This window comes from Vitis riparia, chromosome 16 (assembly GCF_004353265.1).
Source record: "Vitis riparia cultivar Riparia Gloire de Montpellier isolate 1030 chromosome 16, EGFV_Vit.rip_1.0, whole genome shotgun sequence".
Taxonomy (NCBI): domain Eukaryota; kingdom Viridiplantae; phylum Streptophyta; class Magnoliopsida; order Vitales; family Vitaceae; genus Vitis; species Vitis riparia.
This window is the reverse complement of record NC_048446.1, coordinates 21,158,592-21,173,742: the sequence shown is the minus strand read 5'-3', so window position 1 is coordinate 21,173,742 and position 15,151 is coordinate 21,158,592. Positions and strand designations below refer to the sequence as shown.

The 15,151-nt window shown below is 33.0% G+C and overlaps 1 protein-coding gene across 1 annotated transcript; it reads left to right on the top strand.

The window, feature by feature from the left end:
• Nucleotides 1-6,237: 6,237 nt before the first annotated feature.
• LOC117934193 (interactor of constitutive active ROPs 4-like) lies at nucleotides 6,238-13,389 on the top strand. Its single transcript, XM_034855833.1, has 3 exons — nucleotides 6,238-6,466; nucleotides 9,717-9,800; nucleotides 11,933-13,389. Exons 2-3 carry the CDS (start codon nucleotides 9,787-9,789, stop codon nucleotides 13,071-13,073), a joined length of 1,155 nt encoding a protein of 384 aa, XP_034711724.1. The 5' UTR covers nucleotides 6,238-6,466; nucleotides 9,717-9,786; the 3' UTR covers nucleotides 13,074-13,389.
• The last annotated feature ends 1,762 nt before the right edge of the window (nucleotides 13,390-15,151 follow it).

Here is a 15,151-nt window from a genome sequence, read left to right as displayed (position 1 = left end):
AATCATCATCAAAACTCTCTCTTTCTTGAAGAGAATTGTTAGATTCATCAAAAATAACATGGATAAACTCCTCTACAACCATGGTTCTTTTGTTAAAAACTCTAAAAGCTTTACTTGAAGTTGAGTAACCAGGAAAAAATCCAACATCCGATTTTGCATCAAATTTTCCAAGATTGTCTTTGGTGTTTAAAATAAAGCATTTGCATCCAAAGACTTTGAAATAGCTAATGTTGGGTTTCTTGTTTTTCCAAAGCTCATAGAGAGTTTTCTTAAGAATGGGCCTCTATAATATTCTATTTAAAACATAACAAGAAATGTTAACCGCTTCGGCCCAAAAATATTTTGGTAAATTGTTTTCATTTAGCATGGTTCTAGCCATTTCTTGAAGAGTTCTATTTTTCCTTTCAACTACCCCATTTTGTTGAGGAGTTCTAGGAGCCGAAAAATTGTGGTTAATACCATGCTCATTACAATAGTCTTCAAAATCAATATTTTCAAATTCTCTCCTATTATCACTTCTTATACAAGTATTTGTAAAACCTTTTTCATTTTGAACATTGTTGCAAAACTTTGAAAACTCATAAAAGGTTTCATTATTTTGACTTAAAAACAAAACTCAAGTGTATCTAGAGAAGTCATCCACAATAACATATGCATAAGATTTTCCTCCAAGGCTTGGTGTCCTAGAGGGACCAAATAAATCCATATGCAACAACTCAAGAGGCTTAGTTGTTGAAATGAAATTTTTGTTTTTAAAAGAGTTTTTTATTTTCGACAAGCTTCACAAACTTTGCCTTTTTGAAAATTTATTTTGGGAAGGCCTCTAACAAGTTCATCCTTGTTAAGTTAGGAAATGAGGTCCATGTTAGCATGTCCCAACCTCCTATGCCACAACCAACTTTGATCATGCATGCTTGAAAAGAATCTATCATGGCCATCATATTTTGAAATATTTATAGCATAAACATTATCACATCTATGGCCCATGAAGATGGTTTTATCATTTTGAATATCTTTGATGATGCAATGAGATGTTTCAAAAATCACTTTAAAACCTTTGTCACAAAGTTGACTAATGCTTAAAAGATTGTGTTTTAAACCATCCACTAATAAAACACTTTCAATAAGAGAGGATGTTCCATTACCAATGTTGCCTTGACCAATGATCCTTCATTTCATTGTCTCCAAAGGTAACGTATCCTCTCTTTCTCTTTGTAAGGAAAGCAAACTTGGATTCATCCCCGGTCATGTGTCTTGAGCATCCACTATCCAAGAACCACTTATCCTTCTTTGAATCCTACAAAATAAAATTCAAGTTGATTTAGGTACCCATATCTTTTTGGGTCCTTGAGGGTTAGTGACCTTGGATTTCTCAATCCAAACCTTTTTAACTTTAGCTTTTGAATTCTTTTGAGAACCATTTCTTAAGGGACATGTGCTACTAATGTGCCCTCCTCTTCCACAAAAGTTGCAAGTAGTAGAAGGACTTGCACTTGAGGATTCTTTTACAAAATAGTTTTTAAAATACTTTTGATTTTTTGAGGATTTGAATCCTAACCCTTGTTTGTCAAAAACACATTTTTGGTTAGCTAAGATCATTTCAAAAGATTTTTGTCCACAAGAAAAAATTGAAAGAGAGGAGGTCAACCATTTATTTTTCTTTTTCAAAATCTTTTTTTCTTTTTCAAGATGAGTTTTAGATATTTCAACAATTGAAATTTTTTCTTTCACTTCTTCAAGTTCTTGAATTTTCTTTTTAAGAGAATTATTTTTCAAACTAAGTTTTTCAAAATCCTCATATAATTCTTCAAAAACATCATGCATATCTTCATCAGTAAAGTTGGAGTTTACCTCATCAAGTTCATTTATTGCCATGAAGCACACGTTTGCCACTTCTTTCTCCTTTTCTTCTTCGGAGGATTCTTCACTTTCACTCCAAGTGGCCATCATTGCCTCTTTCATTCCTCTCTTGGCTTCACTTTTGTAGAGAGGACAATCATATTTGTTGTGTCCTAGTTTTTTGCATTTGAAACATACCAAATCTCTTTTCTCTTCCCATTTCTCCTTGTCACCATGAGATGAGGATTCCTTTTTAGAAAGGTCTCTTCTAGAGGTGAACTGTCTTCCTCTAAACCTTTCACTCCTCATGTATTTGTTAAGCTTTCTTGTGATGAGGGCTAAATCATGATCTTCCTCACTTGGTTTTTCTTCTTCAACATCTTCTTCTTCCTTGGTTGTAGCTTTGAGAGCTATACTCTTCTTCTTTTTGTCTTCACCCTCTTGTAGCTTCTTTGCCAAGTTAATTTCATATGTCATCAATGACCCTATGAGCTCTTCCATAGGTAGCTTAGTCAAGTCTTTTACTTCTTGAATTGCGGTGACCTTAGTATGCCACTTTGATGGGAGTGACCTTAATATCTTCATCACCTTTTTGGATTCTTTGTAGGTCTTTCCCAATGCTTCAAGACCATTGACAATGTCGATGAACCTAGTAATCATCTCAACAATAGTCTCATTTTCTTTCAATGAAAACAATTCATAGTTATGAATAAGTAAATTAATTTTTTACTCTTTCACTTGATTTGTTCCTTCATGAGTTATCTCAAGTAATCTCCCAATTTCTTTAGCCGATTTGCATTGACATATTCTATTATATTCATTTCTATCCATAGCACATTGCAAAGTAAAAGCAGCATTGGCATTTAATTGAAAATTTCTTCTATCAAGCTCATTCCATTCTTGCTTGGGTTTTGGAACCAAGACTTCATCAACTAGTTTAGTAGGAAAAGTTGGATCATCTTCAATGACGTCCCATATGTCTAAATCGATTGATTGTAAATACCAAGTCATTCTAGTTTTCCAATAGGGATAGCTGGTTCCCGTAAAAAATGGAGCTCTATGTTTTGTAAAATTTTCAATTTGAGATGAGCTTGATGGAATAGTCATTTCCTCTTCGACGATTAAGTCTTAAGCAAAAGGTCTAGCTCTGATACCAATTGAGAAAATAAAGGCTATGCTTAATTAAGAAAAACACCCAAAAGGGAGAGGAGGGGGAGAGGGGGGGGGGGGGTGAATTGGATTTTTTAAATACTTTTTCAACACAACAAGTTCAAGCACAATATAATCAATAAATAAATAAATAAAGAGATAGAGTTAGAAAGTTCAAACTCGGGTTTTATAGTGGTTTGTTACTTCCTTGCCTACATCCACTCTCCTCAATCTCCTAATCGAGTGAGGGTTCCACTAACTTGAAGCTTCAACCAAGCTTCCAATCTTCTTACACTTGGATTCCGACTCCAATGGGCTCTTACACAATCTCTTCAAGATTCAAACCTCTTGAAGGCTTTAACACTCAGTTTTTACAAGAATGAATCCCTCAACTTAGCTCAAAGATAGCTCAAATACAAAACAAAGCTAAGATGACTCACAAGGGTGCACTAGAGGATATGCAAGTGATGATTTAATGCACTAAGAAAGAAATGAGAGCTTTTAGGCCAAGAACAGGTAGGTAGACAATTGATTGCAAGTGTTCTCAATGTCATAAATGAAGTAGAGCTCTCAATTTATAGGTTTCTAAGCTCGGGAGCCAAAAATAGCAAAAGGCAGCCTCGACCAGTCGAGCTAAGGGTCGATCGATTCACTAGCCATTAGAGCATTTAATGCTTTGGCAGGTTTCCGTTGCCTCGATTGGAGGTCGATCGGACCTCGACTGGGAAGGGTGAACCTCAATCGGGAAGAGGAAGCTACTGGATGAGAGAGAGTGTTTTTGGCACTCCTCTATCGGACCTCGACCGGATAAGGGCAACCGGTCGACCGGTTCCCCAACCGGTTGAGCCGGTTGGACAAAGCCTCGACCAGTTCAACCTTTTATCCCTGAAAACCTATCTTTTTCAATTCCTTTCTTTTTTAACACTTAGGCAAAGTCTTTAGGTGAATTAATATGTCAATTTTAAAACGTTTTGCCTAAGGTACATTTGATAAAACTCAAGTTTTAATGAAATCGCAATTTTAAAAGATAAACCGAGTTTTCAAATATGCATGAAATGGTATGAAAAACCTAAGTACACCCATGCATTCATCTTACATTTGTTTCCTATAATCAAAATTCTTCCAAAAGTCTCGATCTTGTATCTATTTGATCCTTTGATGAAATTTTGAATTTATACTTGAGATTCTTTACAATTCAAATCAATTAGTCACTTAACCATGGTTTGTTATCATTAAAACCCAATTAGGAGAACCCTTGGACTAACAATTTTTCTATTTTTTCATGACTTATTATAAACTTTTTACTTAATAGAAAAAAATAACATATTAGTTTTTCTTTACTTTTTAATACTTAATAGAAATAAAATACTACAAAAACAAACAACCCAATATTTAACACTATTAAGCATTAAGTTTCTATTTAGAATTAAGTAAAAAAACAAACACCACCTTAGTGTAATACCCTTATACAGTGACACAAATTTTATATCCCTCTTGAGGTATGTATCTATATGGATGTGTTTAACTATATTTCCAATGGTTTAGTTGAGAAAATGGTGGATGACATAGGGTCAATTTTTTTTCCCCAAATATCATTACTGGGAAAATATTGGAATTTTTATGGCAAAATTAAATAAAATGTATGACATATGTGTACAATTCCTGAGTGATAAGAAAAAGAAAATGAATGGTTCAGAATAAATTGAAATATTTTACAAAATGTAGTCTTGTACACCCTTGTACATTTAGTGTAATACCATTGTATAGTGATACAATAAATGAATAAATGAAATTTGGTTCTTCTTATTATTTTCATACAAAAAAAAATAGTATTAAACAAGGTTTTCAATTTTCATTTTTAAAAATAGTTATCATTTTTTTAATTAAAAGTATTTTCAAAAAGAGACAATATAGAAAATAATTTTTTTTAAAATAAAAATAAAAACTAGAAAAATAGTTTTAAACCAAACTCAAACATAATCTATATAATTTTTAACTACTTGTTTTCGTCTAAAATGAGTAAATGTGTTTTTCAACCCTTTTATATAAGAAAAATTCAATCTTTACCATGTATTGATATATTTTACTTTTAAAATTAGGTTATACAAAAACATTTTTATTGGGTATTTAAAATAAAAACTCTTCATCCATCCTCTTTTTTTCTTTTTCTTTTTCTTATTTTAATAAATTTTTAATTAATTCAAATCATTAAAAAAAAAAAAAATCTTTAGTAAACAAATTGGCAACATTTCGTATAACTTATTATTAAAAGTCATGTTTAAAAAGTTATTAAAACAAGGGAAGAAGAAAATTAACAAAAATTAAATATTTTATTTTATAGTAATAATAAAAAAAACTTTAAAATATTTTTTAATATATATAAAAAAAAGAAAATAGTGAATATTTTTATTTTAAATAGTATTTTAATAATTAAATTATTTACTTCTAAAATGTAAAAGATAATCTTTATTTATTTAAATTAATTTTTTTTAATTATTTTCTCTTTAAATCATTAATATAATTTTTGTTTATTTATAATTTAAAAATAGAAAATAATGTTGATTTTTCAATTATTTATAAAAAAAAGTTTAAAAAAATAATAAAAAATCCAAAAATAATTAAATGAGAGAGAATTTGATGGTAGTGACACGTGAAGGAGTGATAAAATAAAAACAAAAATTAGTTAAAAATGTATTTTTATTCATTACTATTAATCAATTATGGATAATTGAAGGAACTTATCTTAATTATTAACCCCAAAAACACAATTCTCCCTGTAACAAATAGCCCATTTATTCTTGACTCCGACCAGTTACATATCGATGCTAAAACATGGATTATGAAATGATAAAAATAAAAAAAATAATAATAGAAAACGGTGAAGGAGCTGTGGACGGTTATGAACTAGTGAGAAGAAGAGTTTTGATGGGGGCAAATGGACAGAATCAGAAGCAAGCGCTCCAAAACCTCCAAATTAAAATTTATTCAAAATACAACCACTCTGACTAAAAAAAAAAGGTAATCCAGCTAAGGGGAAAGTGATAGAAACGAGGGAAAACAAAAGGACAAAGTTAATGGAGCCGATGCAAGTTGGATTTCCGAGAATCCTTTTTCAAAATCACCCTCTTGTCCTCTTCCTCTTATATTCTCTTTCAATTCAACGTTTTTCAACTTTCAAACTTCAAATTAACCCTCCTTTTCTCTCTCCTCCTGTGGAGATACGATATTTGAGATGTCTTTATGTTGTGGGGTCTTACCGCTCAGCCCAGTGTTTCAAAAAGGCCTGTAAACTTTTAAGTACGAAACCACGCGCTTCACCTCAATACCTTTTCATCTTCCTTCAAGTGGGTGTTGTGTGTCTTTCATCTATTCAGTTTTCTCTGATTTTCCCTCAATGGGTCTCTCATGGAGTTGTTTGGGTTGAAGATTTTCTCACTCAGATCCCTCACTAGCAGCTGACATGTACACATTTTCCATGGTGAGATTCATTCTCTTGCTTTACACTTGCTTTCTCCTTTCCTTCTTTTCCCCCCTTTTTTGGGTTCTTTTTGACAAAAGGCGGTCCAGTTTGAGTCTTGTTCTTGTTCTTCTTCTTCGCATTAGTCTTTCTTCTTCATGGAAACACAAGTTCTTAGGAGGGGTTGAAATATAATTTTTTTTTAAATCTGTTTGGATGCAGAGAAAGAAGGGAAAAAAGAGGCAAAAAGTTGCAATATTATAATAACCACGCCATTCTAACCCTAAACATATGAATTTTCATTGTCTTTTCTTGTCTTTTCTCTTCAACTAACCTGCATATATATAGTGCTGTTTCAGAATTTAGAAAGAAAAAGGGGTACATGAGTTTTGGTGGGGTTGGTTCAACTTAGCTGTTTCCATGACTTTTTCATGTCAGAAATTAAAGATCTGCTTCTTTGTTTTTGTATTATTGGTAGACAACACATGTATGTCTACTGCCCTGCTTCAAATTTTCAAACTTTCAAACAGGTTTTTGTCACAAGCAAAAGTGTGCTTGGTCCTTTGTTTTGGTACCAAGCAGTAGTTTTATATGTTTAGATCCAGTTTTGTAAGATGATTACCGAAAATATTTTTTGTTTTGACATGGTTCCACACTTTTGGTGTTACTTCAAAAAAAAAATGAAAATGTTGAATGGAAGGACTGAACTGCTCTTGCAAGTGAAGTGACTGCATTTCTCTATTTCAGATTTAAATTACATTATGATAAGTGGGGCTCAGAGCGGCCTTTAGTATGAGAGCAGGTTGAGAATATGTGGGTTGTGTGAAAAAGTGCTTTTTTACTTAGCTTGTATCGTCTTTTTAGGTAGGTCTATTTTATTTTTATTTATTTATTTATTTATTTTTCAATGGGCAAGTGGAACTTCTCTGTGGTGGTCCTATATCTTATGGGTTTATTGATATGCCATATATATGTATATATGTAATGTATGTAAGGATATGTGGGCTCCCAGTCGACTCTGTACCTAGTGTTACAAACAATCCATGGGGAGATAGAAGAAAAATAGATGGGACCGAGGGCCTCAGTGTTGCCCTTCTTCATATGGATATGGATATGGAATTTAATAGTAGTTTTGAAAGCACTGTTAATGTGCTTTGAACAATGATGTCAGGAGAAAAAGAAAATAAATAAACACCGGCAGCCTTGTGATCGGCCTCCAAGATCAATTGTTTAAACTTAGTTTAGTTACCTGAGGATGATGGCAGGGTGTTCAAAAAATTGAATCATGGTCTGCGTTTATCACATCCCAACCATCTAAGAGGCCAATCAATCTGTTGGTTGGCACCAGACCCACCTTGTTTCAGTGGTTCCTGCTGGTTTATGTCTTGAACAGTTCCATTTGATATCCAAACTAGCTAAACTATTGGTTGAACAGTATAGTGGTAATAAAAATTTTAAAATAGCTGCATTATAAGTCTCGATCCACTCCTATGAATCGCTTGATTTTCTTTAATTGTATTCTCATGTGGTGAAAGTGATTGGGTTTTCATTTCATATCAACACAAGACAGAAACCATCAGCACCAACCCTTCTTACAAATCATGTGCGTATCATCAACTAAATATTATTAGACTACATGATGATATGAGAGACAGGCATCTAATTTTTGAATTAGGAAAATTAAACAGGGGCTTTCAAGCTATTCTTTGTGAGTAATCGTGGAAAGGATTGTATTGTTTTCATCTTCTATGGTTGATTTTCACTTAGATGGTTTCTTAACCAGTCATGTTACTGCAGCCCTATAAAGATAATTGTCCCAGTTAAAATATATGGTTGTCTGTGAAAAAAAAAAGGCTCTAACAGATTAGTTAAGGAAACCAATATATTTTTGTTTATATATTTCTTTTCATATCTTTTTCTACAGATTGACCTTACTGGTTTCGCTTATGCAATCATTGACCTTCCTCATATGAAATGGAGAATTGTAAGAGAAAGAGGACAACTTTCATTTGTAAATATAGATAATATGATAAATAAGTGGAGTTTGAATAGACAATAACATATGAAGAGCTAGAAAAAAGAACAATTTTGTTTTTCTATAATCAAATTTTAATCCTTTTCATACATGACCATATCCTACTTTCCCTTCCTAATAGGATGAGATGGTATTGGCTTAGTGCCGCTAATTCACAATGTTATGATAGCCTCATTATTTTATTTTTATTTTTTGGTACTTGATACTGTTGAACTGCCAAATGAGAAATTGATTGATGAGGCTCAATCCATTTTTCCATGTTGATCTGGTGCAATGTCTTCGGGTACCTAAGAGATATGTAAGGCAAGTCCAGACTAATTTATGAAAACATTGTTTAACCATGTTCTGGTTTTATTGTTTATTTTTTTTATTTTTTTATTTTTTTATTTGTCTCCTCCTTTTGTTGTTGAAGGCAGTCACAACATCTCAGTTGATAAAGGATAATAAGTATCAGTTAATGAGAGGGATGTTTTGTTATTATTCATGTGCTATTCCTAATAGCAACATTAAGTTTGCCTTTGACTCTACACATTCACTTCCCCTTGAATTTTGGTTTCAAAGTGGTGCCCCTGCTCTCTGGGGACTAGATAGTTTTGCAATAAGTTAGCTATAACCGCAAGATACTTGTACATTGTTTTTTTATTTTTTGCAATATTAATTAACATTTGTGATTGGAAATGTCCTCAAGCACGCAGAGCATTCAATTATGCATTGTCTAAAATTATGAAACATTAGGGGGAAAAAGCCTTATAACCATTAGCAGCAAAAGGTTTAGTCTGAATGAATTACTCATTAGGAAGTCTTAGATAAACATATTAGAAGTATTTCTTGCTTGAATTAGCAGAAATGCTTATTGTGGAAAGTCAGAAACATTACTTAATGCTAGCAATTGGCTTGCTCTGGATTTTTATTAAATGACAAATGTGCTTCTTCATGCTGCATAGTGGTTCTTTTATTATGATTGTACAGTGAAATCATCAGTTACTACAGGAGCCATTGTCTCCAACGGATTATCTTCCTACATATGAACATAAAGAATTTAATTTCTACTTTTTTCCATGTATTGAGATTTGTATGTCATGAGCATTTTGCTCCTTCATTTGTATCCTAATTTTGGTAGCAAATTTAAATGGTTTTTTATTTCCAAATTGCATATATATATATATATATATAGGGGTGTGTGTGTGTGTATGTATGTATGTATATTTCATTTTCATCGCATCTTCAATTTTGCAGATTACAAGCGATTGACGATTTACCTCCTTTTTACTACTTTTGTTCAACCAATTGTATTCAAGTGGAACAAATGCCGAGGACAAGGTTAGGGACATCATTTTAGTAATACAGGTTCCTATCAATGTTCTGTTTTGTGTTGCTTTGCTTTCAAGTCAACTGTTAGTCCATTCTCTGGTTCTACAGATCATGTTCTTTTTGAACTACTTGAAACCTGAAACCATTTTGTGTATTGGTTACCTCTTAGTCTGATCAAAGTGAACAGAAATAATCTGATCAAAGTGGACAGAAACATTATAATGGACCCTAGATACTTTTTTGGCCGAGTCGATAGGTGGGGTCCATATGGATTCACCAGCCAATTGCTGGGGAAGGGTGTTGTTTCCCAATTAAGCTGAGCATCTGATTCTGCATTTTTTTTCATAACTGCATGCAGTGCATTCAGACAGCCCACAACCTGCTAATCTCTTAATCGGCTGTGTGCATTAGTCGTCTTTCTTTATATTATTTTCCTATTATCTTAAATTGAGTGATTCAGAGTTTGGTTTGATGCACTTCAAGGTAGTGTGGTAGTTTCATATAACTTTGGACTTTAACAAAATGTGATATTATCACAAATCTTAAATTTCGGTTATTGCTTGTGGCTGGACAGTTGACATGTGACAATGAAGTTCTGATATGGTTTTAGTTTATCAAAAATGCTTGGCAGGTCTGCCTTTTGGTTCTGTCACATTTGTGGCTTTAGTGTTTTGTACCTATATATACTGATGAGCTGATATATCAAGGTGCAAATAGCTTTCTGCCTTTTGGAGCAACATAGTGCACTTAGAGGGTATTTTGTAAATGCAATTAATAACTTAATTTAAGTCATTAAGTATATTAAGGTGACATTTGTTTTTGTCTTAAATATAAATACACTTTAATATTTAACAATGTTAAGTATTAAGTTGTTTGTTTATTGTTGTTGTTGTGTGTTTTTTTTACTTGTCTTAAAGCAATTTTCTTTAAAACTAAGGTGGTGTTTCCTTTTTTTTTTTTTTTAATTGTCTTAAATCTAAATAAACCTTAATTTAAGTCTTAAATAGTATTAAGTATTAAATTGTTTGTTTTCTTTATTTTTTGACTTAAATCTTAAAGCAATTTGTTTAAGACTTTTAAGTCTTTTTAAAGATTTTTATTTTTTAACTTATCACTTTTTCTAAGGCAATTTTGTCTTAATGGAACAAGCAATTTTTTTACTTTTATCTTAAATCTTAAAGCAACTTGTTTTAAGAGTTAAAAAATGAAACAAAGAACCCTTAAGCATGTTTGATAAAATAATTTAATATCTCAACTTAAAATTAAAAATAACTTAAAAGTAATAAGTTAAAATAAATAACTTTTTCTAAAACTCAGCTATCTTTTGCCTTAATTATTCATGTTCCTTTCCTTGATGTTTTTCTCATAAGCTTTATGTTTCTTTCCTTTTTTTCTTAGCAAGTATATTAATTTAATAATTTACAAAAAAAAAAAAAAAGAAACTTATTTTATCAAACGACCTTACTACCTAGAATAAAAATTAAATAATAAGTTTTAAGTTAACATTTTGAGCATAATTTGACTTAAAGTCATCTTAAGTCATTAAGTATATTAAGTTTTACCAAATGTCATCTTATTTTATGATTTACATGTGTGATCATGGAGTACCTAGTAGCAGTAATTTGTGTCTCCGCATGTAGATGATGCAGAATTCCCCTTTTGTCATTTGTAAATATTGTACAAGTTGCTGTTATTGCAGTAGATAATGAAAACGTTCTTGAACCAAATTGATGAATTTGGTTATCTTATTTAAATGGGAGTGCAGTTCGTTGGGAAACTATAGTGCACGTCATACACTTTCACATACCATGCATCCCTAGTTACACTAAGCACATCATGAAGGTGACTTGTCCTTTACAAAGTTGTTTTGTGTGTGGTTAACCACACATGAAATAGAACTGGTAATTGTTGTCTAATTACTGAATAGACATAAGTACTACAATTATGATGTGTTGAAAAACTGTCAGAAACATAAGATATATCTGTATCATCTTCCATGCCAACATGACACTTTCAATTTTTAGTCACTTCAATCCATTCATGGCCATTTTCTTTTGAGTAATCTTCAATGTCTTCGATGGTGGGTTTTTTCACAAATATAGTGGATCAGTTTTACAGAAACATTTTTAAATGATGAATAGGGGATCAGAAATGCCTCAAAGGCAGTCTCCCCGAGGGTCACTTCAGCTTCGAACATCAAGCTCTGATTCCGATCCTCTACATCATCGTCCTATTACCGATCGGAGCCCCAAGGTAGGAGACCGTCGATCCCCAAGAGGTGCTCAATCTGATTCCGTAAATCAGAAGAAACTCGGTACCCGCATTGCAGATTTAGAATCTCAACTTGGGCAAGCTCTAGAAGAGCTAAAGAACCTGAAATTTCAGTTAGCTTCTGCTGAAGCAGCAAAGAAAGAAGCTCAAGAAGAATTGGAGAAGAAAGCTAACATGCCAATCACTCATGATGCTATGGAAATCCAAGAGAAACATTCTCCAACAGAAGCTTACAAATCAAACAAAATAGACAGCAGTCATCCCGATGAAGCTCCAGATGACAACCAGCAGGAAACTGATGTCTTTGAAGTTCCAGTGGAAAAAGTGGCAGTTGAGGCCAAGGTTGATCTCAGTCAACTTTCTGATCAAGAGGATAAAAGATCCAAACCAACTGACATCTCAACTGAGCCACCAGCAATTCTGGAACCAGAGAAAGTGTCATTTGAAGAGTTGGCTATGAAGAACGATGAGATTAATTTACTGAAAGCAAAGTTAGAGGAAAAGGAAAAGGAATTAGAGGGGTCTTGTCAAGAAATTGAGGGCCTGAAAAAGCAGTTAAATGAAGCAGCATCAGAGATTGTGTTGGTCCAAACAAAGGAGGAAGAGATGGCTCTGAGGCTGAGCCAACTGGGAGAAGACCTGAAAGCAAATAAAGCAAATGAAGCTCATTTGAAGGAGAAATTGGAAGCTGTGGAAGGAGTGAAGGAGGCATTGGAAGCAGAGATGAAAAAACTGAGAGTGCAAACTGAGCAATGGAGGAAAGCAGCAGATGCTGCAGCAGCTGTTTTGGCTGGGGGAGTGGAGATGAATGGCAGAAGGATTTCAGAGAGGTGTGGGTCAATGGATAAACACTTTGGCGGGGTATTTGAGTCATCTGCAGGTGGGTATGCTGGTTTTGTGGGGTCACCTGTTCTGGCTGATGATTTTGATGATGGTTTTGGAAGTGGAAAGAGGAAGGGTTCTGGCATTAAAATGTTTGGGGACTTGTGGAAAAGGAAGAGCCAGAAATAAGTTCTCCAGTTGTCCTATGTGAGTATGAAAGTCTTTTTCATCTGTATCATGTATTCTGGTCACAAAATGGTTGCTCATGATTTTGCATTAGGTTTGCACTGTGTTCCAACCACCATGGCATGCCAGCCATCTTGTTTCTAGTGCTTGTATAATCCAAACATTTTAAGGATGAATTGATGTGTTGTAATTCAACTGAGGAAGAAGCGTGTTGGAACCTCATCAGGGAACAGTGACGATATGAAGTCCTTTTCCTACCATCTGTGGATGATGATGCTCCTGCAATTTTTCCTGGATGAAAAACCATGAAACTTCCCGATTCGCCTTTTAGTGAAGCCACCCACCCTGAACTCCTCAAAGGCACGGACTTTCTGCTTCAAATGATATGATCTTTCTCTAAAAGAGTTCAAACATTAAGCTTGTTTAATTGTTCAAACTTGAGGGATAAGGTTTTCAAAACTCAAATACGAGAATGAGAATTTTGAGAATCAAGTATGAGGGGGAAAAAATTATCTCTATAACCCTATGGAACCTCTAAAAATAAATAGTTTTACATCATGAATTTTATAAGTTATCAGAAAATAAATCTTAAGTGAGTCAAAAACCAAGATGCAAAAATTTTACAATCTTCAACTTGAGAGGTATAATATTAAAAATGAATTCTTCTCACAAAAATATTTCAACAAAATTTAAAGTCAAAGATCTCATCACGATTATATTCCAAAACTTTTGTTGAAGTCTGAAAAACAAAATGCATAGCCATTCATCAAAAGCTTGATCTTTTAACTCTCAAACTTTCAAGGTTTTTTTTTAGAATAACTTCTGGTTATAACAATGGTCAAAGATCTCATCGCAAAATTTTGATAAGAGTTTCAAAGGATCCACTAAGAAGCATAAGGGAGTGTTGCATCGAGAATGTGGAAAAGGGGTGCAGGTGCTGATGATAAAAGACTGTAAGGAGTAGGTGCATTCGATTAGGTAAAACTATTTACTATTTTCTCATATTTAGTGGATTATTTAGCGGTTGAGAGACTACTTGATTTTTTACACCTAATAGGTTGGTAGGTGGTTTTTTCACATCATATCTTGTATTGATTTATGTGATTAATTTTATTTATATTTGCATGAGATTTTTGCTTTCTTTAAAGAATTAATATAAAGGGACATACCTAAATAATATATTAATTTGGGGTTTAATTTAAAGACTACCTAGTTACCCACCTTCTAGATACTTTTATCATATTAAGCCTATACATAAAATTTCTTTCAAGCATCATGTTGATTTATCATGTGGGCATTGCCTAATTGGAGCATAGAGAGTGAGCTAGCCCAATTAAGGTATAAGTATTCCAAAGAGAGATCTCTACACACCGTGAACATTCAGATACAAAGTGGAGTGAGGCTATCATCACACAATCCACAACTCGTATGTACCAAAACACCTCCCATTGTTGGTATCGAAGTTGTTTTATGGCAGTTTCCACACTCCATTTATTAGAAAAATTTAATGCCAAAAATTCTAAATATTTTGATATTCTGTTTTCGCAAATTTGTTTATCTTTTTATGCTGATATTTTTTATATGAAATTGTTAGCCCAAGGGTTCTCTTAATCAAGTTTTGATGATAACAAACCATGGTAAAGTTACAAATTGGTTTGAATTGTAAAGAATCTCAAGTATTAATTTGGAAATTCATCAAAGGACCTAATGGATACAAGATCAAGATGTTTGGAAGACCTTTAATAATTGGAAACAAATGTAAGATGAATGCATGGATGCACTTAGGTTTTACATATCATTTCATGCATCTTTGGAAAACTCGGTTTATTCTTTAAAGTTACAATTTCATAAAAACCCGAGTTTTATCAAATGTACCTTAGGCAAAACGTTTCAAAATTGACATATTAATTTACCTAAAGACCTTGCCTAAGTGTTAGAAAAGAAAATAACATAAAAAAATAGGTTTCGAGGCCAAAAGGTTGAACTGGTCAAGGCATTAGGTCAACCGATTCCCTTTACCCAATTGAGGTCCGGTTGAGGAGTACTAAAAACACTCTCTCATCTAGTAGCCTTCCCTTCCT